This window comes from Zalophus californianus, chromosome 2 (assembly GCF_009762305.2).
Source record: "Zalophus californianus isolate mZalCal1 chromosome 2, mZalCal1.pri.v2, whole genome shotgun sequence".
NCBI classification, from domain to species: Eukaryota; Metazoa; Chordata; class Mammalia; order Carnivora; family Otariidae; genus Zalophus; species Zalophus californianus.
The window spans coordinates 152,806,535-152,830,135 of NC_045596.1; the positions used below are offsets into that span (position 1 = coordinate 152,806,535).

At 46.6% G+C, this 23,601-nt stretch overlaps 1 protein-coding gene and 1 long non-coding RNA gene across 4 annotated transcripts in view; one reads left to right on the forward strand and one right to left on the reverse strand.

Moving 5' to 3' along the window:
* The window catches only part of ZNF395 (zinc finger protein 395), a 45,203-nt gene that overhangs the window by 13,934 nt on the left and 7,668 nt on the right, over nt 1-23,601 (forward strand). For 2 of the 3 annotated variants that reach the window (XM_027599656.1, XM_027599655.1), the window contains exons 2-5: nt 15,805-16,051; nt 17,610-17,842; nt 19,656-19,765; nt 23,237-23,472. In XM_027599656.1, the coding sequence (XP_027455457.1) occupies nt 15,818-16,051; nt 17,610-17,842; nt 19,656-19,765; nt 23,237-23,472 (813 nt within the window). In that variant the 5' untranslated portion in view covers nt 15,805-15,817. Of the gene's footprint in view, nt 1-15,162; nt 15,325-15,804; nt 16,052-17,609; nt 17,843-19,655; nt 19,766-23,236; nt 23,473-23,601 lie in introns of those variants that run through there. The other variant, XM_027599654.2, reaches the window with a different exon arrangement.
* LOC113925120 overlaps nt 1-23,601 on the reverse strand; it is a 33,221-nt gene that overhangs the window by 5,880 nt on the left and 3,740 nt on the right. The gene's annotated exons all lie outside the window — the stretch shown is intronic.

Below are 23,601 nucleotides of genomic sequence, written 5' to 3' on the forward strand. Positions count from 1 at the left end.
AGGGTTTTCTGTGTATAGTATTATGTCCTGCAAATAGTGACAGTTTAACCTCTTTCTTACCAATATGGGTGCTTTTTTTCCCTCTCATGTCTGATTGCTCTGGCTCAGATGAAGCAGTTGTTTTCTAATACTAGGGCAGGGTTTAGGTTGTGCTAGGTGTGTGCCCCCCATAAGTCAGGGCTGATTGGCTACAACAGTTGGTATCGGGAAGAGCCCCTCTGAGCCCCATCATTCATTCTGTCTGGTCACCCTAAGGACTTTGGTCTGCATGTTGGTGGTGATGTGGAGAAGAATCACAGGATAGATGAGTAGCACATTGAGGACTCTGGATGGCAAATTCTAAATCCAGTTCACTTCCAAACTGGAGACCTTTAGTGCATCTGTAATTGTTCTCTGTGACATCTTTAGAATTCCAAGTGTGGCTTAAATGCTCAAGCCAAGGGTGAGGCACATTTGGAAGCATTTTAGTGTTCTTAAAAAAAAAAAATCTAGAGCACTGTCATGTTACTTTTATTAACAGTTTCATTTTATTTGGAGAAGGATGATGTGTGTCTCTCTGTATTTACACTTCTTGCCATCATCTCTGGATTTCCGAGAACTCCTAGAAATCATGAAAATTCATCATGTCAGGCCAAATCCATACCTTTAGGAGCCAGTGTGGCAAGGAAGCACTTGGCTGTGTCTCTCTTGAAGGCACATGCTGGGGCTGCTGGTCACTTCACTGGTGAGAGAGGCAGGGCCCTTTTGCAGCCATAATTATTACACATGTATTTGCCTTCAGATCCCTTATGTAGACGTTAATGCAGACTGTTCTGGTTCTGACCCCAGGGGGACCCCCCCCACCGCCCCGGTTGCATTAAAACTCTTGTCTGAACCCGGTGATGCATTTACATAGCCTTCTTTTGGGGCTGTTGAGGCATCTCCTCCTCTGGTCTCCCTTGAGCATCAACAGACGGTACCTCTTCTGTCATTTCAGGATTTGGTGACAAAGTTGGCACCCTGCCTTATCTCCGGGCCCTCCTGGCCTTGGTCTTTCTGGCCTTCTTAGCATGCCCTGCCCATCACACAACCCATTTAGGTGGCTAACCTCTGGTTTTACAAGTTGTCTTTCTTGGTGGACAGCAGCCAGTGTTCTCAGTGTAGACGAATCTCTAATTTTATGGGGGGCGGGGGATAGGTGGGCAGTGTGTTCGTTTTTAGTACTCTTGCAGTGGTGCTGGACAAAACGGTTTGTCCATCTTGTCTTTTGGCCTTTGTGACCACAGCAGTATGACAGTCTGACATACAGTGACATCGAGGTCCTTTTATGGGGTTCTGACTGTTGCCCCAGGGCTTTGACATGGTTTTGATTGTTTCTCCTTAAATGTATTATATTGCCCTTGCTATTGTTACAATTTACTGGCTGCTTTTCCTCCTGTTTGTTCAGTTTCCCTTGTAGTCTTCCCATAAGTTTAGCTTATCACTACTCAGAGTTTAGTCCCTTTTTTCTTTTTTTAAGATATTTACTTATTTATTTATTTATTTAAAAGATTTTATTTATTTGAGAGAGAGAGAATGAGAGATAGAGAGCACGAGAGGGAAGAGGGTCAGAGGGAGAAGCAGACTCCCTGCCGAGCAGGGAGCCCGATGCGGGACTCGATCCCGGAGCTCCAGGATCATGACCTGAGCCGAAGGCAGTCGCTTAACCAACTGAGCCACCCAGGCGCCCTAAATAAGAACAATTTTAGTCCTGACCCTGGGTGAGCCCCACGCTTGATACTTTGCTCTCACAATGCCCATTTCATTTCCTCTTCCGTGCCCAAACCACCACCACCACCACCACATTAACCTCTCGATGACTCGAGTTTTCACTAACAAGGAGCCTGTGAAAGGTCATTTAGTTTAGCCTCTTCCTCCTCTTCCTCGATGCATAGGTTTCCTGCATAATATAGTAGAAAGAGCGTATAGCTTCTGGAATCAGATCTGAGCTCACGTCTCAGTTCTGTCACTTTCTGCTCTGTGGCCTCGGGTATATGACTCAATGTCTGTGAGCCTGAGTGTCCTCCTCTATAAAATGGGGAAGATGATGGTCCTCCTCTCGTGGGATTATTGTGAGGGATGAAATGTGCTATTGTACGTGAAATGCTCAGCAAGTGATGGGCACATAAGTCTTTGGCAAATAATGGCTATTGGAACTTTCCTGAAGGAACATCAGTCTTTGAAAGGCTGTTTTTTACAGAGAAGATCCCCTATTTTTCTCTTGGTTTATTCTGTAGCAGTTCTAATGAAGTAGTTAGATGCAGTTTTGTTTCCTGTGCACACGGAAGTGCCTTTTTCCTCAAAAGGTTCTAGTCTGCTGTTGGCCCCAAACTAAGTACAGTCTACCTGCCAGCCTGACACGTGGGCGGCCTCCTTGATTGTCCTTGAGGCCGGCAGGAGCTCACTGGTGCCGGGTAACCATGGCCTGTGTGTCTTGGCCTACTGAGCGCTGATTTCATCCTTCACTTCTCTCCAAACTCAGGAGCGTGAGCCATCTGGTCTCTGTGATTGATCCACATTTATTTTGTCACTTTGGCTTAGAACATCCTCACCAGTGAGCACTCTCTGCCCGATGCCATTAGCCTGTCCATTTCAGGGAAGACATTCAAGAGTGGACACCCTTATGTCCTGGGCCAAGACTGGGGTAATTCATTCAGCCAGTTCCCCGTCGCTGTTTTGTCTTTGAACTCAGCCTCGGCCGCACAAGCCTCGGCCGCACAATTGTTGGGGCATGAAGATTCCCAAAACAGCCTTCTCCTGAGAAAGGTACTTACTCCCTTAGTGGCTGTGCTTAGGGCCAGCCCCTCCCCCACGGTGTTCGTTTTTCACTGTATATTTAAACAGTCTTCCTTTAAGGTGTCTCCACTCTCTTCACTTAGGCAGACTTTCTGTTTTCTGGGGAAATGTGTCTGTCTCTCTCACCCTCCAGTCACCCAGCAGATTTTTTTTTTTTTTTTAGATTCACAACATACTTTATTTCGGCTTAATTAACTTATGTCAAACACTTAAAAATTTTAACATGCATATTCATTTAGTTTTGTGAGCTTCATCCTGAAAACCATCTTTTTATCAGGCTTCCGTGTCAGAGTGCTGGATGTTTTTTTGCCTTTTCCTGAAAGAAGCAAATTCTGATTCATTCATCTAATTATACAGCACAAATACATAAATGTAGCTCTGGAGCATATTAAGTGCTTTTAGAAGCATGTGCTGGATGTGTAATCCAGGTGGGAGCTCAGTTCGGCCTGACGTTCTTTAAAGGCAGGGGCTGAAGCTTAGCCTTCTTAATTATTCTGGTCAGTTCGTCGGTAAGAGCCTGGCACCTGTGTGGGAATATCAGCAGGTTTTTAAAAACTCTGTTTTTGTTCTGGGGTACCCCTCTCTTTGGGTCTCTGGTGAGTCGGTGCCGAATTGTTTCCCGTGAGGGCTGAGCTATTTGGGCCTGGTTCGGATCTGGGATAGCTGGAATCTGAGACCGAGGTGTCTGTGGGTGGGGTACAGATTTGGGAGGCTGCCACTGGAGGGTGCTCACAGAGGCTGGTCAGGTTCTGCCTCAGGGAGCCTTGGCAGCAGGCCGTGAACCACCCTGGGCAGGGCACCAAGGGAGATTTTGGCCTGGGGGAGCGGAGCAGGATTGGGGCCTGTGTGCGAGCAGGGCCCAGGTCAGGTGGGCGACGGGCAGTGGCCCGGGGCCTGACTTTGAACTGCAGGGGCAGAGCTGTCTGGCTGGGTGTTGAACTCTAAGCACTGATCCCTGGGGTTGATTCACTGTGGCCAACAGGCCTCCAAATGGATTCACTGTTGGACTTCTCAGTTCCCCTGATCCTGCTGAAATCAGTTTTGTTGTGATTTCCATTAATTAGTGGCTCACCCGTGGTTTACTTGTTGATTTCCTTCGGAGTCAGTAGTTGTGTTACTGGTTCTGGTTGAATATCCTTTGCTAAGTGGGATTCCCAGATGCCAGGGTGACAGTGGCCACTGAGCATTCAGAGTGACCTATTGTGTTACGTAGAGATCTGGCACCCATCTAGAGTAAGGGAATAGGGCAAGGGAACACATCTGTCGAGTGCCTTCCAGACGCTGGGTATGTTTCTCATTTTTCACAGGTGAGGCAGGAAATTGAGGCTCCAGTATGGTGGCTGAGTGTCACAAGTCACACAGGTGGAGGGGACCGGCTCACATCCCTATCTACAGTCTGTTCTTTCCCTAGAGAAGTGCCCTCTGCACGGAGTGTGCCATGGCTTAGCTTCTCCTGCATGGGCTGGCTGTCCGTTTTCAGCCAGGTTCAGCCCCCTTCCCATCATCCAGCCTTTCCCCCTCTCAGCCATGGCATTCCTGGGGGATTGGAAGCATTCCCGTTGGTTTTGGAGGACTGCTACCCTCTCAGAGCAGAGTCTCCCAGGAGAAGATGATAGAGCGACAGGGTGAGGGACTGCCCCCCATCTGGAAACAGAAAACACCCTGGTCCCTTTGCTCACCTGTTTACCTTTCTTGGTTAGGTGTCTCCAAGTTGACCAATCTTGTCTGCATGTGCATGGTTTCTTATCTTTAATTTGGGGTCTCACACTGCTGGCCCACCCCTCTGACCAGGTGGCACCTCTCTTGGGCACCCGAAGCCCTGTGTGCTCTGATTACCCACCACAGGAGGGGTCTGCTGCCCTTTTATTAACCTGCTGATTCCAGCCAGGCAAGCCAGCAGATGGCTCTCACCTTCCTTACAAGTCTCACTGTCTGTTTATTTAGCATTGTCAAAAAATGTGATTATTATTTTTTCCAGTTTTATTGAGAAACAGTTGACGTACATCACTGCATAAGTTTAAAGCATACAGCGTGTTTGGTTGATTTACATATTTTGTGAAATGATTATTACAACAGATTCAGCTAACATCTATCTTCTCATACTGGTTCAATAAAAAGAAAGAAGAAAGGGAGAAAAGTGTTCTTGTGGTGAGTACTCTCAGGATTTACTCTCTTCATGCCTTTGCTATAGACCACACAGCAGTGGTAGCTCTAGTCATCATGTTGGACATCACATCCCGCATACTTATTTGTCTTATCACTGGAACTGTGTGTCTTTTGGCCACCTTCCTCTGATTCTCCGCCCTGCCATCCCCCTGCCCCTGGTAGCCACAGGTCTGATCTCTTTCTATGAGTTTTTGTTTGCTTGTTTGTTTTGCTTTTGTTTTTGTTTGTTTGTTTTTTAGATTCCACATGTAGGTGAGATCATGCAGTATTTATCTTTCTCTGACTTATTTCACTTAGCAGAATGCCTTCAGGGTCTGTCCATATTGTTGTGGGGGATTTCCTTGTTTTTCATGGCTGAATAATATTCCACGGTATACACATAACTCTCCTTTATTCATCAGTCGATGGACACTTAGGCTGTTTCCATGTCTTAGCTATTATAAAATATTGCTGCTGTGAACATGAGGGTGCAGATATCTGTTTGAGTTAATGTTTTCTTGACCTTTGGATACATTCCCAGCAGTGGAATTCCTGGATCATAGGGTAGTTCTGTTTGTAATTTGTGAGGATCCTCCACAGGGTCTTCCGCAGCGGCTACACCAGTTTGCATTCCCACCAACAGTGCACGAGGACTCCCTTTTCTCCCCATCCTGGCCAGCACTTGTTACCTCTTGTCATTTTGAGGCTGGCTCTTCTGACAGGAGTGAGGTGATATCTCATCGTGGTTTTACTTTGCATTTCCTTGATGATGAGCAACGTTGAGCATCTTTTCATGTACCCATTGGCCTTCCAGATACCTTCTTTGGAGAAATGTCTATTTGGATCCTTTGCTCATTTTTAATTGGGTAATTTGAGGATTTATTTTGTTTGCTTGCTCTTGAGTTGTATGAGTTCTTTTTTTTTTCTTTTTTTGACAGAAAGAGAGAGGGAGCACAAGCAGTGGGGAGGGGCAGAGGGAGAGGGAGAAGCAGGTGCCCTGCTGAGCAGGGAGCCCAACTTGGGTGGGGCTCGATTCCAGGACCCTGGGATCATGACCTGAGCCGAAGACAGACGCTTAACCGACTGAGCCACCCAGGCCCCCGAGTTGTATGAGTTCTTTATATGTTTTGGATATTAACCCCTTATCTGATACATGGTTTGCAAATTTTTTTTTCCCATTCTGTAGGACTTTAGGGAGTATAATTATTCATTCAAATGACTGTTGAATTCCAAATAGTTTCTACTTTAACCACTTAAATGAAAAAAAAATATAGAGAGTATATTTCTCTGCCGTCCTAAGGGAGAACATCAGAAAGCCTTTTTTTTTGTTGTTGTTGTTGTTTTTTGTTTCAGGATTGGCACCTTGGGCATCATTACTGCACAGACTTACCTTTCTGGCATGTGTGCTACTCAGGGCCTTATGCTGATGGATTGTTAGGCTTTTTAAATTCTCACCTCCATGTTTTATATTTTTGGAGATGGTTGTTTTGTTGCCAGCTTTGTGCTTTTCATTACCGTAAGTGCTTCTGATAGATCCCTTCTTCCCAATGAAACTCACACTTTCTTCCTCACAGTCCTTGGAGGATCAGACAAGGCCATGGGAAGGTACGGGGGCTGTAAACTCCAGAGCCCTCCATCCTGAGCCCCCGTCCTGCTGCTGGGTCTCCACTTGTGGAAAAAACATAACTACTTCAGAGAGGATCCAGGAAAACTGCAAATGCCACAGCTTGTTAGCTTGGGTAAAAAAATGACCTTGAGGAACCTCAGTTTTCTTAGCTGTAAAATGGGGATTATATTGTCCCTCCATATTTTCTCGAGTTGCCATGAGGTCAGGAGGAAAAGGAAGTCCCCAAATGTGTGTATTAAAGTGAGTGTGTAAACCTAAGTGCCATTCAAACAGCCTTTGGTGGTGTGAGTTAATGAGTAGGTCTCTTGTGTGCTTTCTTTAAAAAACTGCTGGAGAGAACTGTTAGTTCTCTGGGCTCGATCTCCGGGAGATACTCAGTTCCTGGTTTCCTCCCTCCACTGGGCTCTGGGTAAAATGCCGAGTCAGCAATCACTCATCTCCCCACCTCCTTCTGGAACGCTCGCATAGTTTGAGCACAGTTCAGATCAGGTTTAACCACAGTGCACGCACATATGTACACATGTGTATGCATGCTCTCCCTTCCCCCCGTGCATGTACAAAAACATGCTCCACAAACTCTACCTCACACGGCACATTTGTAACCATATTTTTACCTCTGCCTGCTTCCTTATATAGAATTCCCTGCCTGTTTTCATGAAAACACTACAGTCTCAGAACTGAGTTTGAACACTGAAACTCTACCTTTGCTTTTGATAACCTATCTTCATTTTAGGGCAAGCAGCAGGTATTATTTCTTAGAACACATTATTTTTGGAATCTGGGGCTCTCTTCCCCATAGGGATATCATCATTTAAAATCCTAAATCTAAAAAAAAAAAAAAAAAATCCTCAATCTGATGGGAGAAGCAAGATTTGGTCTGTGTCCTCAAAGGGCTTACAGTCTAAGGGAGATGCAGTCCTCCTGGCACGAGTGGACCCATGTGCCAAGCACTGGCCTAAGAATTGTCTTGCTTACTGCAAGAGCAGTGTATGCAGGATAGAGCAATGCATAAAGGGCACCGCAGTGGCTTTGAAAGCAAATGGGGAGCTAGGTGCTAAGGAAGGGGAAGTGCACTTGTTCCTGGGTAGAACTGTGAAAGCAGCCTTCCTTCCCTGCCGGCAGTGCAAACAGAGTGGTTTCTTTTACTTGACTGAGTGATGGTTGTGCAGTCAGACCAACAAACGTGTTTGCTGATCAGGGTCATTGAGTATTTGCTGGAGAAAACTCACTGTAACCAGATCAGATGACCTATTTCTATGGCCCCCGTCTGCTGAAATATGAAAGTAGCACTGCTATTTGGGACCTTTATTTTTTCCTTCCATTACTCTGTTACATCTATTACTCCCAGTAGTGGGAAGGCTGGGTGCTCACTGATAGGGGGTGCTGAGGAGAGGGTTCCAGCCCTGGATGGCAGATGGGCAATCGTTAAGGTCCCTGTGGATCTTGATAGTCAGTAATTCTAATTTTACTGGTAGCCTAAACCATTATACATGGATGCAGCGTAATCCAGCTTTTAAAAACCTACAGAAAAAGATGATAATTAGAAGGCCCTGAGAATCCAAATAGTCATTTTTCGAACAGCTGAATAAGAAAGGTTGGTATTGAGTCAATCACCAACATGCTCAGTGCTGTATATCTTGAGCTTGTATTGCGAAAATCTAAAACGCACACCATACATTTTGAAGTGGTGTAATAGGGCCTGGTAAATAATTTGATGTTTTGTCCTTGGCCACTCTTCAGGGGTTTCTGTCAAAAGCCAGGCTGGGCAGAGGCTTCTGGGAAGAAAGGTCAATGTATGCCCAGTGAAGTGAGTACTTTTTTACTTTTTCTGAAGCAGGCATTCCAGAAAAAAGAAAAAATAATAAAGCTTGAGAACCACCAGGCAGCACTGGGTGGTGATAACATATGGGTATGGCAACTTGCTTCTGCCAGGGTTGAAATGGTGACCTGCAAACTAAGAGGACCACAGACATATTTGCATATAATCATAAATATAATGTAAATACACATGGCATCTCTCAAGAGAGATCATCCCTGGCTAAGCATTGCTGAAAAATGAATTATTTGGGAATCCTATACCCTGATGAGTTCTGTTGTAAAATAATAGATGTGGTTCGCTACAATATTTTGACCTTTGGATGAGCTTAGACAATCACACTGAAAAAAATTTTCAGGTTAAAACTTTTATAGATTTATGGGATGCCTGGATAGCTCAGCCAGTTGGGCGGCTGCCTTTGGCTCAGGTCATGATCCTGAGGTCCTGGGCTGAGTCCCACATCGGGCTCCTTGCTCAGCAGGGAGCCTGCTTCTCCCTCTGCCTGCCACTCCCCTGCTTGTGCTCTCTCTCTCTCTCTGATTAAAAAATAAAAATAAAAAAATAAAAAAACTTTATAGATTTAAAAGAAAAAAATTAGCTTTTTTTAAAAAGATTTTATTTTTATTTATTTATTTGAGAGAGAGAATGAGAGAGAGAGCGCACATGAGAGGAGAGAGGGTTAGAGGGAGAAGCAGACTCCCCGCTGAGCAGGGAGCCCGATGCGGGACTCGATCCCGGAACTCCAGGATCATGACCTGAGCCGAAGGCAGTCGCTTAACCAACTGAGCCACCCAGGCGCCCCAGATTTTATTTATTTTTTGACAGAGACACAGCGAGAGAGGGAACACAAGCAGGGGGAGTGGGAGAGGGAGAAGCAGGCTTCCCGCGGAGCAGGGAGCCCGATGTGGGGCTCGATCCCAGGACCCCGGGATCATGACCTGAGCCAAACGCAGACGCTTAATGACTGAGCCACCCAGGTGCCCAAAAATTAGCTTTCTGATAAGAGATTAAGAAGGGTATGTAAGGGGTGCCTGGGTGGCTCAGACGGTTAAGTGTCTGCCTTCGGCTCAGGTCATGGTCCCAGGGTCGTGGGATCGAGCCCCACGTCAGGCTCCCTGCTCAGTGGGGAGGCTGCTTCTCCCTCTCACTTTGCCTGCTGCTCCCCCTGCTTATACTCTCTCTCTATCTCTGTCAAATAAAAAAAAAAAAAAATCTTAAAAAAAAGGATATGCAAAATATTAGCCAAAGAACTAAAAACTCAAAACTGTCGTTCTATGTAGTAGTTACCCAGTGGAGATCATAAAATGGAAAGCTGAGGTTCAGTAGGGGACCCGAAACTCCTGGCAGAGGGTTGGTGTCTCTCCCCATGATCCATAAATTGTTCATTAGAGAGGCAGCAACCCAAGATTTAGCAAATGGGAGTCTTATTCCAAACTTCACTCTCCTTCAACGACAACAACACCCCCCAAGAAACCTCATTAGGTGTGTATTGAATCAGGTTGACTTATGACCTGCCTCCTGGAAGTGCTGCTAGGTGATGTCCTGGCTTGCTGCTGTGTCCTTGGGTGGGAGGAGAGAGCAGCCATTGTGCATGAGCACGTGCGCGCGTGCGTGCGCGCACGCGCGCACACACGTGTGTGCTAAGACAGGTGGTTGTCCAGCAATAGTCACATGTCACATAGCAATTTGCAACTCAGAACCACAGAAAGGGGTTGTTTTCCTATTCTGTCTGTTCCAGTTACTTAACTGATGACAGATGTCCTCATGAAGGGCTATTAGTACATCAGAAGATGTTTGCTGAGGTTAACCCCTTTTGGACATTGACCAAAATACAAGGGCAGCCACCCCACCTATTAGTGACAACAGCAGGGGTGAGAAGCACAGGAAGAAGGCTCAGGATCCCCTTAAAACTGTCCATCAGCTGGGAAGGCTTTTTTAGCCTAGTTTGTGCTTTGATCAAGGAATTCCATAAGTGAGTTCCTAAAGTGGGATTGGGCTACATGTTGAAACACTGTTACTGTTACCCTGAAATAGAGGTTTCTTGATTTCTCTTGGCTGCACTGGAATGCTGTAGCAAATTAGGGCATGGCTGTTTATATGGACCACTGAGAGCTCCCAAGAAAGAAACCAAATGGGGAATGCATAGAAGTAGAGATGAGGAAAGAGGGGTTTGAAGGAGGCTATAGTAAGACTGATAGAAGCATGCTAGGAGGGAGGGTGGGACCCTCCACCGGAGATGTAAATTAACAGGCGATCCTGGCAAGTCACTCTGGGTTCGGAGTTACCCTGGTCCCTTCACACCTGCGTGACAGACGTCTGTGGGTGCTAGGTTCATTTCTGAATCCCTGAAGGACTCTGTTGATTATGTTGTGCATTAAGCCATGTCCATAAAATAATGAGTATACCGATGAACACAAGAGAGGCATCAGCTCACCCCTGGCGATGCTGCCCAGTCTATATTGTCTGGATTTGTATTCTTCACGTCCATGCTAGCAGTCCCCAGTATAAACTTAGCTAAAATTTTCCTTAACTTTTGGGATTGCCACGTTATCTCTTTGTGCCCCCTGAGAGGGCAATATATGTGTAAAGGTCTTCCTGAACCACTAAATGATTAACAGTGGCTTGGACTGTTTAACAGGGTCGTGCTAAGGCATTGACCTTTATTTTGTAGGTCAGAGGCTAAGTGGAGAAGAGATTTTCAAGTAAAGAAAGTGCACAAAGAAATGGAAAAGAGACTTGTAGGATTGGGAGCTAGTTTTTTCTATTGAGGTTCATTGACATAGGAAAAAAAATAACCATGTAGATAAAAAGCAGCTTAATTGTTATATTTTGAGAGATCCCACACATACTAGAAATCCCCCACCTGGAACGCTGGTTCCTATTTGTGTAGCCTCCCCAAGCTAACCTCCCTAGGGCTCAGTTTCCTCCTCAGAAATAGAAGATTTGTTGCTCTCAAGTCGTTTCTGAGGATTTCATTAAGTACAATCTATGAAAGCTGGTGCCTGCTCAGTACTTAATAAAGGCAGTTTCCCTTCCTTTTTTCTCTTCTGCTTTTAAAAATTAAGATGTGGGCATCCTATAAATAAATCAAATAATAAAATGCATTTCAGTGGAATTGGGCCAATTATAGGAGAAGGGCCAGAGAATGAAAGCAAATGCATGTGAGGACGAGCTGGGAGTTCACCAACTTCGCACAGATCCAGCAGGCTTTGGAGGGCGTGGGATTCACAGACCAAGGGAAAAGTATTTAAATTTAAAAAGAGGGTGCCTGGGTGGCTCAGTGGGTCAAGTGTCTGCCTTTGGCTCAGGTCGTGGTCCCAGGGTCCTGAGATCAAGTCCCGCATTGGGCTCCGTACTCAGTGGGGAGCCTGCTTCTCCCTCTCCCACTCCCACTGCTTGTGCTCGTGCTCTCTGTCAAATAAGTAAATAAAATCTTAAAAAAAAAAAAAAAGTCTTGCAAAAACACCGTCAGAGTCTGTTAGCCAAATATTTCAGGCCCCATCTGAAGACTGGAAGCCCAGGAATTTTGGAAAATTATCCTTTCTTCATTTTCTGTGGTAGAAACCTCAAACTTCCTGCTGTGGAAAGTGGGAGTGGCCACTGTGTTTTTTTTGGTCAAGAAAAGGGGTGGTTTTCTCCTTTTCTTCTCTGGATGAGTGCTGCCATCTGATGTCTTCAAGTGGCATTGCGGCTTCGCCTCTAGCTCTTAGGAGCCCACTGAAATTAACCTGAAAGTCCCAGGTCTTGTTTCTGGCTGGAGGCTCCAAGGATGAAGGTAGGCGACTGAGTTTCCGAAACTGAGTTAGCTTGGAGATATATATATATATATATATATATATATATATATATATATATATATATATATTTTTTTTTTAGTGGTAAAGAATTTACTCCTTACATGTTTCTTCCTTTTTTGTGTTAAAGCTTCCCAATAGTGTTACTGAATGTAAAGTCACCAGACAGCTGAACAGGAACTCAATAGGATGCTGTTACTCTGACCTTTTCTTATCTGTTCTTTGCTTTCTAGGGAAATCACGGTGAGGATACCATGCTATCTGATTTCCATCTGATTCTGATACCATGCTATCTGAAGCTTGGAGTAAAAAATACTTGTAAAAACGAGCCAAACACTTTTTCTCAATATTTGCAACTCTAAAGATTTTACTTATTTATTTAGAGTTGGGGGAGGGGCAAAGGGAGAGAATCTGAAGCAGACTCTGTGCTGAGTGTGAAGCCTGACGCGGGGCTGCATCCCTGAGATCACGACCTGAGCCAAAATCAAGAGTCGGATGTTCAGCAGACTGAGCCCCCCAATATTTGCAACTTTATTATTATCTTTTAAGTTTATTTTCCCTGTTTGTATTTTGTTACTGTAGAGATGTTTGCTTAGCATAATTTGCAGGAATGGTTGAAAAGAGGCCAGGATTGAGAGATGTGGAGATAGCATGAGACCCAAACAAAGCCCCAAGGCACTTTGGGACAAGGGTTAAAAAGCAGAGAAAGTTTGTGGAACAGTTCAAAACAAGTCTGAATTCATAGCTATGGTTTTCTTGTGGTGTGAGGGTGGCCAGGGGAAAAGAGGTGGGAGGGAGGAGAAATGTGACTGGAAAAGTCTCTTGAAATGCCAAGCTTAATAGACAGGGGTGGAGGTAGCCTGGTGGGACATTCCAGGTGGAGAAATGGCATTGGTATAGAGGTACATGAATATCTTTGTATTTTATACTTATCACAGCACTGGGGAATGTGCTTTGTACATTTCAATTCCTCAGCTAGATACTAACTAAATCAATGAGAAGGAGGGAACAGAGGACCTAGAACAGTGGAGATTAGGAATGTGCTAGGCGCCCCAAAGGATATGAACCACAGGATGGCTGAAGAATCAGTGCTGTAGAGAAGGAGGGCAGCGTGAGTTTGCAAAGTGCTGGGTCTGATTCTTCCTCTTCTGCCAGGAGATGGGAAGCCTGAGAGCAGCTAGGCCCCCTGGTAGGCACCTGCCCCTAGAACCCTGTGCAGGAGCAAAGGATTCATGTTTGTGGTGATGAAGGGACTGCAAAGGTCTGCCATTTGTTAGGTGACTAATGGAAGTCAGTTCTCGGGAGTTGGTGAGAAGGGCAGCTGGTAGGCTGGGGGAGCCAAGAAGGAGGATGTGGTTGGGGACTGTGAGCACAAAGCTTGCCCCTTTGGAATTGGACAGTACCTTCTGAAGCCAGTTCATGACATAGGTGGTGGAGATGGAGGTCAGTGGAGTCAAAGGAGATGAGGAATAGAGAGGTAGAGGCTCTAGGTATGGGTCCTACCCAAAGTATATTTGGAAACAGGAGGGGGAGCATGGTGTACTCCTAAGAAACAGACTTTGAAGTCGGCAGGTTCTGGGATCTCTGACTTGGCCTTAACCCCCTTTGACCTTGGTGATACCTCAATCTCTCTGAGCCTTTGGGTTTTTTTTGAGAGCAGAACAGGGATGATGAAAATGGTACCTGCAGAGAAAAGAATGCCAGTACAGCACCTAGGATAGGGTCCAGCACATGGGAAGTGCTCATAAGCACTAGGTATGAATGTAATGTCTATGTATATACGAGAGGTATTCAGAGGTGAGCTGTCCAGATGACCTAGGGGTTTAGTACTTGTTACCCAATGGGAAAAAAATGGGACCATTCATCATCATTTTAAGAATATGAAAGTTAAGTCTAAGAATATGAAAGTTAAGTCTATTACAGAATTACGTAGACGTCTGTGTCCAAAATGTTCATTTCCCTGAATCTGGAACTAGCCCAGACTTCATCATCATAACAATGCTACTTTGTATTTCTGTCACACTTTGGGCACAGACTTCATCATAACAATGCTACTTTGTATTTCTGTCACACTTTGCAGGTTGTGAAAAGCTTCTACAGGAACATTCCCATGTGCTCCTCCAAGATGTTGGTGAGGGGAGTATTAGTGTTATGATTTGTAGATGAGGACCCACAGGCTCTGAGTGGGTACTGCCTGTGGGGCCTGAGGGCAGCTCTGTGTTTTCCCTGCATCTCACTTAGCAGGGAGGCTGCAGGTCAGGGGAAGGATTTCCTGACTCAGCTTGTTGACTGATGCCGCTTACTGAGGGATCTGGAAGATAGAGTTCTTGTTTTCTGGAATGGTGTAGGTGCATCAAGGTCAAGGAGTGGCCCAAAGAACTCCTGAGGGTCTCCCCCCAGCCCTGGGGCTCACTGAGGGCCAGGGTGTGTAGAACCCCTCCTCTCACGCAGGAGGATTTTGACTAGTGAAACATGAGTTTCAATCTCCTTCCTAGCTTTTCCCTCTCTAAAGTGCCAAAGGCAGGTGCTACCCAGTTCCCTGCTTTCTGCAGTGTGATAAATGGGGGTACAGGGATGCCTCGGAGTATCCTGAAATGACACGTGCCATTTTTCACAACAGCTCCTGTTTATCCTGGGATGAACCTGCCAAGGCCTGGAATAGTCTTCCTCGGTCCGTGTCAGGGGTGTGGTCCTACGGTTCCATCACCTCTTAGCGCATTAGTAGTCTGACACCAGGTGCTGTTGCAGAGAGTGTGCAGGCCACTCTGATTGAGTGAGGAGACCTGGATTTGGAGTTGGGAAACCAGATCTCCTTCAGGCTCTGGCACCGACCACTTTTCCTGCTGCGAACAAGTCACTTAAGCTCTCAGCGTTAGTTTCTTCAAGTGTAAAATGAGGAGAGGAGAGTTGGCGTTTCATTTCTGTGACTCTTTGCAACTTTGAAACCAACTAAGCTAGAGAATCTGCAAGTCTCTGACAAATGTCATCATGCTCTGACTTAGCGATGTCATATATAGGAACCTGACCTAAGGAAGCATCCTTGGTATGTGTGTGCAGAGGTTGAGCTCAGAGGATGCTCCCTGCAGGCAGAGCAGCTTAAACAGCACCACGAGGAACCTAGCCCTCAGGTACAATAATAAAGGATTTGTTAAGTTAGCAATGATGCATCTGCCTAGGAAAATACTGCATGGTTTCTAAAAGGGTTTTTATTGTTTTTACTGAATAACATTTAGTGATAGAGTAAAACTTACACATGCTGTTGAGAATTCAGTTTACCTAACCATGATCCCATTTTTGTATAAATAGAAGTATGTAAATATATACATATTGAAGAAAGCATGGACTGTTCTGTAGGAAGATTGGGTAGCTCTGGGAGGCAGCATCGTGAGTGATTTGTTTTTCTTTGTGCTTACCAGTATTTTGTAAATGTCCTACTAGGAATGGCTGTTACTTGTGTAAAAAGAAAAGGAATTGTAGAAGTTACTTTAAAATTGTTTCATCTACTTTAATGGTTACTTACAGACTCCTGCTGCAGGGCCTTGTAGTAAAAACTTCCTGATCCCTCCAGATAATAGGTAAAGGACTCTCTGTCCCCTTTGCCTCCCCAGGAAAGGCAGCAGCATGGCCAGCGTCCTGTCCCGGCGCCTTGGGAAGCGGTCCCTCCTGGGAGCCCGGGTGTTGGGGCCCCCCGGGGCTGCCCCACCCTCAGAGCCTCAGACTGAGCTGCTGGAAGGGGCGGCTCCCCAGCACTTCCTCGCCTCCAAGGACACATCCTGTCAGGAGCAGCCCAAGGAAATCCTCAAGCCTCCTGGCACCTCAGGCCTCCAGCAAGTGGCCTTTCAGCCTGGGCAGAAGGTAGGTTGATCCCTGTGTGGACAGATGTCTGATCTCTCCAGGCTTGGGGCTGGCAGGCCAGCAGTGCCCTGAGTGGCAGACCAGAAACTCACTGGGCACCAGTTTGTGCACAGACCTTTTACTTGCAGCTGTGGGGCCATTGGGAAGCAGGTAGAGTGTGAGCCATCATTAGCAGACCCAGGGTTCCTCCATGACAGTGCTGTCTGGCATCTGTTAATTCAGACTTAGGCCTACTCAAAGCCTCAGTTCCAAGCGTGACAAGGGCTCAGTTTCTCAATCTGCCTCCGTTTCCAGCTTGACCAAACAAGAATCTTAGGCTTGTAAGAGACAGATAATATTGCGTCTTTGAATTGCCTTTATTTTTTTTTAAAGATTTTATTTATTTATTTGAGAGAGAGAGAATGAGAGAGAGAGAAAGCACATGAGATGGGGGGAGGGTCAGAGGGAGAAACAGACTCCCCGCCGAGCAGGGAGCCCGATGCGGGACTCGATCCAGGGACTCCAGGATCATGACCTGAGCCGAAGGCAGTCGCTTAACCAACTGAGCCACCCAGGCGCCCCTTGAATTGCCTTTAGACATTTTCAAGAGACAAAGGTGTTTAGTCAGAATGACATTTGGATTTCCTTTTCCAGTGTTCCCTCCCCTTGTGGCAGGGCCCAGTCATCCCCTGTACCTGATCTAATCACTAGGTCCAAGTGCATTGCCTTCTCAAGGGCCCATAGAGACTCTACCTTCTGTCTCCTGCTGAGGCTTGTGTTGTCCAGGCCTTTCTTCCCATGATATAAGGTGACCTGACAATTGCTAGGCACCCCTTGAGAGTAGGCAGCTTACTTCTCCACCCCTACCGTCTTGGCCCCAGGTAGACTTTAGAATTCTCTGAAGGGAAAAATGCAGGGTTAATCTATTCAGGGTCATAGTCGGGGATATATACAGGCAGCCGATACATAGGACTTCAAGGGCAAGACAGAGCAAGTCATCAGGAGGGTGGATATAGATTCCAAATTCATTTGGTTAGAGAATTTAATCCATTTACATTTAAAGTAATTATTGACAGGTAAGTACTTGCTATTTTGCTAATTGTTTTCTGACTGTTTTGTAGTTCCTTTGTTCCTTTCTTCCTCTCTTACTGTCTTTCCTTGTGAGTTGTTGATTTTTTTTTTTTTTTTTTTTGGTAGTCCTATGCTTTGATTTTTTTCTCTTTATCTTTTGTGTATCTGCTAGAGGTTTTTTCTCTCTGGTTACCATGAAGCTTACAGAAAACATCTTTTGATTGTAACAGTCTGTTTCAAGATGTTAACAGCTTAACTTTAATTGTACACAGATTCCAAGATGACTGGCACGTTTGCTCTGTCTAGAGAGTTTATAAGGCTCTGTTTTGGGAAGAACTGATCCACTGTGGCTAATTTGGGTGCTCAGGTGGGAAGCAGGTACCTGGGAGCATCTGCTTGAATCAAAAATGAGTCAGAGACGCAGGTGGATCCTGGCTCTCAGAACTGGGGCATATGATGTAAGAACTACCACGTACTGACCACTGGTTGCTCTTTTTCTCCCCCACAGGTTTATGTGTGGTATGGGGGTCAGGAGAGCACAGGACTGGTGGAGCAGCATAGTTGGGCGGAGGATAAGGTGACTGTCTGGCTTTTGGATCAGAAGTTACAAATCTGCTGTAAAGCGGAGGAGGTGTGGCTGGCCGAGCTGCAGGGCCCTGTGCCCCAGGCACCTCCTCCTGAGCAGGGAACCCAGGCACCAGCCTACAGGCCTGTTTCCAGGAACATCGATGTCCCAAAGAGGTTTGTGTGGGAGCACCTGGGCTCTGGGCTCTGAAAGTTGTGTCGGTGGTGAGGTATGGGGTTGTGGGCTGGCTTGTGATGGAGAAGGAACATGAAGGACCTAGGTGTCTAGTTGTCAAGATACTGGGCAAATGGGATACAGAGAGGGGGGCATCCTTTAAAAACAAAAAACCCAGAATGGGATCTTTTCTTCCCTGTAGCTCTATTATGGGTGGTACATCTTTGGTGTGGCCAAGGGCTATTATCCCTTTCATCCTTAAATTAAAATTAGTAGTTTTTCATGATGAGAGACAGGAAGAAATGGCTTCGATCAGGAGTCCGCAAACTTGTTCTGAGCAGGCCAGACAGTAAGTCACGTTGTTTCGTGAGCTAGATAGTCTTTGTCCTGGCAGCTCAGCTCCGCCGTGGCAGTGTCAGAGCCACAGACGACACATAAACACAGGGCACGCTTGCGCCCCAACAAAACGTTCCTTATGGACACGTAGATTGTAATTTTATATAATCTTCACGTGTCATGTATCAAGAGATTCTTTTTGATTTTTAAAACCATATAAAAATCATGCCGTTCTTCGCTTATGAGCCATATAAAAACGGGCAGCAGGGCGTGTTGGCCCACAACCCACAGATTGCTGACCCCTGACTTAGATATTCAAAACCGTCGATGATTGAAGAATGTATATATTGCTTTAGAATTTTATGATACAATGTTTCCCTGAGAATATATATCTGCCTCCTAATTTCTATATTATGTACTATAGTGTACATTGATCTTTTTAGATCAAGAGGGAAAATGAGGATGTGCAAGCAGTTAGGCCCCATTCCACCTCTCCTTCTGTGTTCATGGGTACTACTGATACAGTATATCCAGGGTCTTCAGACCAGACCGGACCAGAGCAATGATTTTTGATTGTGAATTCAGTGGAGTGCCGGCAAAGAAATTGTTTTGCTGTTCTATGGAAATAAGTATTCAAAGGTCACACAAAAAAGGGGATGCTAATTTGTTTAGTATATTACTAGTCTTGGTTTAACTTCTTCCGACCCAGTCGCATATTTCAATGGATCTGAATAGTGAAGAATGAATTAATACAACCCTTTGAAGTAGATGAGCCACCTAGAAATTTATTTCAGAACAACTTTTCATACTTTAGTGGTAATTTACAGACAGCTCTAAGTTTACGTCCACATAATGTAACTTTATATGGGTTTAAAAAAAATTATATGTAAAATTTTATAGAACTCTGCTGTGGAAAGCATTAAGATTTACACCAGGAGATTTATTTTAGTGTTTCTGGTTTACTTGCTCATTGGCTTGTGTACTAGGTTCAGAAGCCATCAGAATACCTCATCATTTTTCTCAGGGGAGGGGAAAGGAACTGGTTAGTGTAATTGCTCCCTCTTCAATTTAAATAGAAGACGGGGAAAGGAAGGTAATTTTAGTGCTTTTGAATTCCAGCAGGCATCTTTTATGCCCATGGTTGATTTTATGGCTTCTGCTCTTCTTTTCCCCTGAATAAAGTTCTGACTTTAAGCCCCAGTGAGAGGTCCGATGTGAATGTAGGGGAGAATGGAGCTGCCTCCAGGTGTCCGCAGTGGCCTGGGACCGACCTGCTTGCACCCGGGTTGACTGATAGTAGAAACGCAATTCCGAATGGGTATTTTTCATGAAGAACGAGGAGAGACCTTCATGCTTTATTTAGCACGCACACTAGCTGATTGGAGTGGGGGCATGGAGGGGACAGTCCAGAAGTGTGAGCCGATCATGTGCCCCGCTGTGTCAGGAAGTAACCTTTGGCACTCACCCACTTGAATCCAGGAAGTCCGACGCAGTGGAAATGGATGAGATGATGGCGGCCATGGTGCTGACGTCCCTGTCCTGCAGCCCCGTCGTGCAGAGCCCTCCTGGGGCCGAGGCCAACTTCTCTGGTGAGGAAGGGGGCCCCCTGGCGGCTACTGGGTGTGGCGCAGGCCCGCCCCTCGCGGCCTCTGCTTTGACCAGCCCGTTGCCTGGCAGTAGGATTGCCGGGGTCTCTTCTCACTAGCTCCTCAGACTGGCTGAGTGACACTGAGTTAGAGGCTTCCATTCTTTTTCTTCAGCTTCCTCAGCTGGAGAGGAGTTTCCTGGTGCATTGTGAAGATGATTGAGCACGAGGCTGAGCCACACTGGCCGCTCGAGTAAGTTCTTCTATGGGAGTAAGTGAGCGAGGCACTTTGGTGGGGGCCTGAACAAGGCCAGTCGAGGAATATTTAGTTCATGAAGGGGAAGCTAACAAATGGTCCCCTGGTGGCCTCGGAAGATTCATGCCCCCGTTCCAAGTGCCTACTTCAGCCTTGTAAATCAGTGCGGGCCTACAGGCCAAGGACCTGGAATGCACGAGCTGAAGTCTGTCTAACAAATCGAACTGCTTAATGCAAAGCGATAGTACGACTTCACAGCAGACTTCTCAATTAAAAGAAAATCCTTCTGGCGCGATGCCCAAAATACATTATCCGTAACACGGGAGGAAGAGGGGTTGCTGGATGCCAGTAGTTTGACGAGACCGGTAGTGAACCTGAAGTTCTTTCAAAATTCATTACAGGGCTGGCCTAACTTACTCCCAGGGAATAACTTTGTCTCCATTGGTGACGTCTAACTGAATTGCGAGCTACCTAAAAGCTTAGGGGAAAATACGAGTTCGCTCAGAGCACGTGCCAGGAGGAAGGTGGCCTTTGCAGGTTTCCCTCATGAGGAATTGCCCTGGATGGATGGTGAATTTAAAGGAGCAATGAGGCAGGCTTCCTGTCTTCACCCAGAGCCTGTGGTCAGTGCCAAGGCTGCTCGGGTGAGTTGAGGCAGTTGGGCGGCACCGAGTTGGCAGAGCTCAGCATCGCACGCCTGCTCCAGTTAGTGCTTGGGAGCTGCACAAGTAGAACGGGGAGGGAAAGAGTCAGTTTTATGTTTTCAGGAAATTCTACAAGTTTAGGAGACCCAGGAGGTTTGTCAGCAGGAGGAAGGTCAGGAAAGTGTCATAAAGGGAAAATCATTGACTCCAGTTCGCATCAGGGTGTGTGCGATACATGTATGTGTCATACATAAATACTTGTTCACACACAGCCCGACACCAGCATATGCACAGCTGACTGATAATATGCCTGATCCTGATAGCATAGGTCCCTGTTGGACAAGCATTTTTAATCATCTATTAAAGATTTTTTTCCTATGACAGTATATTTCTGATCTTATGGTCGAAGTCAGTGGAAAAATAAGGCTTTCTTGGCCGCTAATGGTATTGAAGTATTTTGCAAGGTGAGGTCTGTACCTTGCTGTAGTCTTGGGTACTGTTTGCACAGAAACCACCTATTTTCTTTGTTCTCTGTATTGTTAGGCTGGCTGTGTGTGTGTGTGTGTGTGTGTGTGTAGAACAGGGGAGATTATAAATATTTCTTAGAAATTCACTGTAAACTCTCATAGCTCTGCATTTGCAGTACGAATGGTGTAGAATACCATTTAACCTTGCTGTAGAAGATCTTGTTGATCTAAGGTAGAGTCATTTATGTTTATCTTATAACTTAGAGATTAACACGATACTGTTTCGTTTTTTTAAATTTTTCTTCCTTTGTAAGTCAGTTTGCCAGTTTCAGCATTTGAGCCATTCGAACGGTTCTTCTGTGGAAGGCTGCTGTATTGTAGGGTTGGCCTGCTGTTTGACCTACCCTTTTTCTCTAGAGTCCTGATCGCACTAGGTGTAGCATTCTGCTCCCTGACCCTTCTTTCCCCAAAGGGTTTCCTGAGTAGATGTGTGTGGGCCCTGGACCCGTTGGCCTGTTGGTGACTCCTGAGTTCTTCTCTGAAGGGCTACCCCGTTTTTTATCTTTCCCTTAAGATTTATTTATTTGTTTTAGAGAGCGAGAAAGAGAGTGAGCTCAGGGGGTGGGGAGGGGCCGAGGGAGGCGGGGAGAGAGAATCTCAAGCAGACTCCCCGTCAAGCGTGGAGCCTGACATGGGGCTTGATCCCAGGACCCTGAGATCATGACCTGAGCCAAAACCAAGAGTCGGACGCTTAACTGACTGAGCCATCCAGGCGCCCCGAAGGGCTCTCCTGTGTTAAGCCCTATGTGTACATATTGAAATTGTGGGTTAAGAAGTCTGAGCTTTGAGACTTGACAGTGATACTTAGGGAGGGAAGAGTTCCTCCATCCCATTCTGTTTGGGTGGGCTTCTCCTCACATGGAGGAGAGCCTGCGTTGGAAACCTGTAATGCTCAGAGTCTATTTCAGATGTCTAGATGGGCCTAGAAGCAGTTGGGGATCTGGAGCAGGATGAGAGAAAAGCAGTAGGATTTTTATGCTGCCTTGGGGGATGTGGTAGTCGGTCTCAGAATCCAGGGGAGGGCAGCTCCTTGGAACACCTGTCCTTGTTGGCAGTTGGGGCTTCGGGGGATGTGGCCACCATACCTACATATGTCACAGGCTTTGCCCCCCCTTCTCTTGCATCAGAATTTCAGATTACTATCAATCTGGATTTATGGCCTAGGCAGGGAGAGTCTGGGTCGGGCCTAAAGCAGCCTGGAGACAGGCCGTATAGAAGCTGAGAATTTCACCCGTGTCCTTGTCCAGACGCACTTCTGGGAGCAGGGTGGTGGGTGCAGGGCCGTGTCGGGTGGAAGGGCCTCCACGTCAGCTCGTGATCAGTCCAAGTTACTCTCAGAGTTTGTCTTGCCTTCTCCGGCTGCGGGACTTGTGGGTGAGGGCAGGACTCACCGGGCTGTAGCTAGCTAGTGGGATTGTCTTCCACACGCAGGTTTTGATGTCCTTGCCTGGGTTTTAATTACCAAAAGGCATTTTTCAAGAAAGCCTGGCCACGGAGCCCTCAAGTTGGCCTTTCCACCTGACTCTGCTGTTGGGAAAGGGTCCCAAGGGAGACGCCGCACGCTCCTCTGTGCAAGTTCTCACCTACGCTCTAGGCCCAGATGCAGGTGGAGGGACTTTCCCCTCCCTACACCCCACACCCCACACCCCACACCCTACTCTCCCCTGCTTGTTTGTTTGTTTTTTTTTGTAGCATACAAAGTGAGAAATACATTTCAATGAGGTTGTCTTTCTATTAATAATCTATAAAACAAAGTTGCAGTGTGTGTGTGTTGGTTAATGATCATCAGCGTGGCTGTGGTGGGAAGTGTCTGCTAGCGCAGAGCAGGGCTGCTTCAGGGAAGCTCAGAAAGGAGAGGTTTTGGGGGGGGTCTTACCCCCTCTGCCGCCCACCATGGAGTGGCAGAGCCAGGCAGAGCCAGAGCCAGGGATTGGATTCAGGAACCCAGACTCCAGACTTGCACTTCATGGTTCCCGATGGGGGCTGCTGGTTCGAATCTGGCGGCCGGGGGATGGCCTGTGAGCGCCGCCTGTCTTCTCTCCGCTCAGCTTCACGAGCCGCCTGTGACCCGTGGAAGGAGAGCGGGGACGTGTCTGACAGCGGCAGCAGCACCACCAGCGGGCACTGGAGCGCCGGCAGTGGCCTCTCCACTCCCTCGCCCCCCCATCCTCAGGCCAGCCCCAAGTATTTGGGGGATGCCTTCGGTTCTCCCCAGACTGATAATGGATTTGAGACCGACCCGGATGCTTTCCTGTTGGATGAACCGGCTCCACGCAAAAGAAAGGTATGTGGTAGGGTGCGGGGCCGACTTCAGCTTGCGGCCGGCGGTGGCACGGCGGGGACCCCACAGGTCGTCCGTGCTCCCAGGCTCCATCCCATTTTCATTTCCCGGTGCTCCCGCGTTCGCGCGTGC